Source organism: Vespa crabro, chromosome 9, assembly GCF_910589235.1.
Source record: "Vespa crabro chromosome 9, iyVesCrab1.2, whole genome shotgun sequence".
Lineage (NCBI taxonomy): Eukaryota > Metazoa > Arthropoda > Insecta > Hymenoptera > Vespidae > Vespa > Vespa crabro.
This window is the reverse complement of record NC_060963.1, coordinates 2,217,501-2,222,500: the sequence shown is the minus strand read 5'-3', so window position 1 is coordinate 2,222,500 and position 5,000 is coordinate 2,217,501. Positions and strand designations below refer to the sequence as shown.

The 5,000-nt window shown below is 34.6% G+C and overlaps 1 protein-coding gene across 1 annotated transcript in view; it reads right to left on the bottom strand.

Moving 5' to 3' along the window:
• The window catches only part of LOC124426915, a 41,751-nt gene that overhangs the window by 28,304 nt on the left and 8,447 nt on the right, over positions 1 to 5,000 (bottom strand). The window contains exon 2 of the mRNA XM_046969174.1: positions 3,243 to 3,293. Within this exon, the coding sequence (XP_046825130.1) occupies positions 3,243 to 3,293 (51 nt within the window). The remainder of the gene's footprint in view (positions 1 to 3,242; positions 3,294 to 5,000) is intronic.

The following is a 5,000-nucleotide window of genomic DNA, read 5'->3' as shown; positions in this document are numbered from 1 at the left end:
ATAATATACATATACTGTCTTATGTATCACTGTATATATAAACATGTCGAAGAACGCCTAACTGCAGGCGCTATTATTTCGTCACGATGAGAGAACTTGGCACGAACGTGCATACACACGTGTATATGCATGTAGAGACGTATGTCAAAGGATTAAAAGAACTCCATCTTTATGAACAGAACATTTGTGTTCAAAATTATTATTACCTAAGTATATGTGCATATATGTATATATACATATACATATATATATATATATATATACAAACATATGTATGTATATATGTATGTATGTATGTATGAATGTATGTACGTAGGTAGGTATATACATATAATACGTACGTATGTATGTAGAGATGTTATCGAAAAAAAAAAGAAAAGAAGAAGAGAGAAAAAAAAAGGAAAAGAAAAAATATGCATTTATGCATACACGCATGCAGGTATGCATAGGGATGCACGTACGCACGCAGAGATACGTATGTATATATGTATGTATATATGTACGTCGGTTGTTGTCTCCGTAGGTATATACTTTCGTATCGAATTCCTTCGTATAAATAGTCGTGAATGATCGGAGTCCGGTTGCACGTTCCGAAATAACTTATTCTACGAACGGAATAGTAGTTTGATGGACACGTTAACGAAAGCAAAGAGTAGTTTTGCCATGCCGAAAATTATTACGCAAGACGTTTTCTTCGAACGCGTTATGGTCGATATATATATTTATATGAAGAAAATCTATCGAGACAATCGATCGACTAGAGTACGTAACTACATACAGTAATAGCAGAAGCAGACTGATATTATATGTGTGTATGTATATACATATACATATCTGTATGTGTTGTGTGCGTGTTTGTATATATATATATATATATTTATACATAGATAGGCAGGTACATACGTATGTATGCTCTATCATCGATCGTGAGAAAACCAGTTTAGGATCGAGCACGAAAGAAGATAGAGAAAAAGGGGTAAACGTCAAGAGATCGTAGCAGTCAAAACCAATCGAACACATTGTATGTACAAATAAAGAAGACAAGGACGATATTCCTTGTATAGCGAATAAATAGATACTGTCGACGAATTTTAAACGACGGAAAAATAAAAAAGAAAAAGAGAGGAAAAAAAGAAATGAGAGATCTATGATTCTAGTGTTATTAATGCAAGCACGCTATATATTTACGATATCGAGGAAAAACGAACATTTAAATCGTATCGCTGATATCGCTCATTCGTCTATTATTATTATTATTTATGAATAAATGAAAAAAAAAAAAAAAAAAAAAAAGAAATATAAATAAAAAATAAAATAAATAAATCAATAAAAAAAAATTCTACTACCTATCGAAATTATTCATAAATCGGCCGCGCTCTATATATCGGGCCATAACTTTCAATGAAATCGATTGAGCATGTTAATTTTTCTTTCGTTTTATTATCTACACTATTATACTATCGCTTTAAGGAATAAATGTTCATAATGCTGTGTAAAGACAACGTTGATCGTGCCGAATAAAATAATCGATATTTTAAATCCTCTCGTATCCATTCGATCCTTCACGATGGCAGAATTAATTGAGTAAATAATGAAAATGATAATCAAATTCTAACAATCCGTCTTATGATAAGTGATCTCTGAATAAATATATATATATATATATCTTTTTTTTATATAAAAATATATATGATATGGGTACATTTCTCTCCCTCTTTTTTTCTTTTTTTTTTTGTTTTTTTTCCTTAATCAGTACATCCATCATCACGAGCGATACAAATTCTTCTCAAAATGTTCTAAACTAAAAACTATTAATGATAATACTTTTTCTCTTTTTGCTCCGTTTATCGATGAATCTTCTTCGCACACGCAAAGTCCGATCGATACGAGATGGTCTGCACGCAAGTACATATCGACCACTGAAACAACGATATCCTTTGAAATCCATAGCAATACGTTCCCGTCGCAATCAACAAGATGATCGATTTACAGACATGAATTTGACGCAACAGGAAAATCAATGTGATACATGTTTATTATTGGCACATGGTAGTCGGTTTCGTACGTATGCGTATAATATGTATCTAACTAAGTAAATAATTATTTACGCATATAGAATGTATCTTAATTTAATTATTCGATATATTTTTTCGTTACAGGAAAAGGAGAAAAAGAAAAAGAGAAAAAAAAATGAAGCAATAAAAGAAAAAAAAAAAAAAAAAAAAAAAAAAAAAAAAAGAAAAGAAACAAAAATAAATGCGCGAGAAATATGAAACAGTCGATTCTTGATCGTTCGATCGCGTCGTGTAATCGATCAAAATCTAATTATGCTGCCACCTACTTAATCGTAGTCGATTAGTCTTTCACGAAGCTTTTTATCGATGATAGTGAGTCGAAGTTGGCATTAAGAAAATCTCAACGATACGTTCAGTTATCAGAAGTGAATGTCGCGTCGCGTCGGTCGCGTCATTTAGAAATCCGCAATTAAAGATATAATTGAAGATAAGAGGGAAAGAAAGAAATAGAGAGAGAGAGAGAGAGAGAGAGAGAGAGAAAGAGAGAGAGAAAGAGAGAGAGATAAATTAATGTGTGAGATCGTAATCAAATCTCCTCTGTCGCTACCAGCTACGCAAGTAATGGATGTCGGAAAAAAGATAAAAAAATAAAAAAAATAAAAAAAATAAAAATAAAATAAAATAAAAATAAAAAAAAGGAGCAAAAAAAAAAGAAAGGAATAAAAAGATTTTATGATTAATAAAGGACAAAAATGATGAAAATGATCTCTCTCTTTTTTTTCTTTTTTTTTTTTCTTAATTATTTTTTTTGTTCACCTCCTCCTCTCTGCTTCATCTTTTTCCCTCATTATTTTCTTTCGTTCGTGTCGCATCGTCACTTCTCTCTCTCTTTCTCTCTCTCTCTCTCTCTCTCTTTTCTTTCTTTCTTTCTTTCTTTCTTTCTTGCCGTCGAAGAGAGTAATATACTAACCGCGCTCTCTTCGATATGCTTATCGTAGAAGATTATTTTCTAAGCTTGTGCTTTGGGCTAGGTCGTGAAACGTGACACGCGTAGCGCACGCGTACAGAGGACCAACAACCAACCTTGCTCTTAGACGTTTGCGAGCAATAAACATGAGTTATCGCAAGTATCGTCGCAGAGAAGACGACACTACTACTATTAAAGATGAAGGAAAAGACGAACGAAGAAAAGAAAAGAGAAAAGAAAAGAAAAGAAGAGAAGCTTACCTTCTGGTCTCAGCCTGTCTGCGATAAGGCAGTATGGGGGTGGCGGCGACTCTGAAACAAAATACAAATAAAAATAATATCCGATTGATGTTCGATAATTAGGGGGAAAAAAAAAGAAAAAGAAAAAATAAGATAAATAAAAAAAAAAAAAAAGAAGTCCTCTTTAAATTTCTTCTTTTTTAATATCTTTCATTTTATTTTTCTCTCGCCCCCACTCTCTCCACTTTTTAATCAAACACATACGTATGTTACGAGCGCACGCGCTTAAGATTTGCTGCGTAGATTTTGTATGTAAATACAAATACCGATTGAATGAAATTCAACATTTAAATCAAATGTTTGATCGTTCGTTTACAAAGAATTCGAATTATATTTGCTTTTAAATGATCCGTTATAAGTACTGAAGTGGATCTTTGATAAGTTATGAACGGACTTGAACAGATAGATAGATAGATAGATAGATAGATAGATAGATAGATAGATAGATAGATAGATAGATAGATAGACAGATAGACAGATACAGAGAGAGAGAGAGAGAGAAATAGTAGATCAGTGTATTCGCTAGGGAGAAAGAAGAAACGAGAAATCAACTCAAGGACCCGCCTTCGATGAAGCCTCAACAGCGCGATGGCATTGCCGCGATACGAAATATCTTCGAGAAACGGCGCTCCGTTAGAAGTCCCAATCCAAAAGCGGTGGAGTTCTATTATTGGCACGCACCAGTGAAACCGGTATGTCGTTTTTCGTCCTTTTACGTATCGCTCTGAAAGCATAGAGGACGGACCGCCGCGCGAATATCTCAAACGTCAAGGTAACCCTTGAGAAAAAAAGAGAGTGAGAGAGAGAGAGAGAGAGAGAGATAGAATGAGAGATAGAGAGAGAGAGAGAGAGAGAGAGAGAGAGAGAGAGAGAGAGAGAGAGAGTGAGAAGCGCCTTCTCGACGCCACCGTTACCATTCGTAGAATCCGATGGAACGCTGCTCGGACAAAAATAGCTGCGAAAATGGCGATTGGATAACTTTGATCAATACTCGTGGCGAAAATAAACTTTGTGCCGGCCGAATAAGTTTTTCGTGGACTATTCCTCCCTAGAAAATTCCACGGAGAATTTTCATCGCGTAACGAACGCCATTCGCTTTCCTCACTCCTCTCTGTCTCGCACCGTGCCATGAGTATAATATTTATTTTATCGTATGCGATAAATGGACCGTTACGTTAAATATATATGCATGCATGCATGCATGCATGGATGTATATATGTAGGTATAAAGGGTAGGGATAGAAACGACTTATTTGTTGTGACCGAGACGCGAACAACACTTACGTACCTACTCGCGCCGAAATTCCTAGACGATAACGGGGGCGACGGCGTCGTCTCTACGACGCGTAATGGCCGACAGTCGCGCCTACACGCGTGGAAAGATAGATACACTCTCTTTCTCTCTCTCTCTTTCTCTCTCTCTCTCTCATGTGATTGTCTTTACGCGATTCCTCTTAGACTTTTTTCGCTTTCTTCCTCTTTCGACGTATATACATATGTACGTAGATTCCTACGTGCGACGAACGACGTCTCTGCAATCGACTATCTTGAATTTCTAATAGAAGAAACGAATGGTATTCGCATGAAATTGCTGTTCAAAATAAAACGATATTTTTTATATCACTTTTCCATACGACATTATTTATTTATGAAGATTTCGAGTGTTAACATATATATATATATATATATATATATATATACACATATATATATATATAT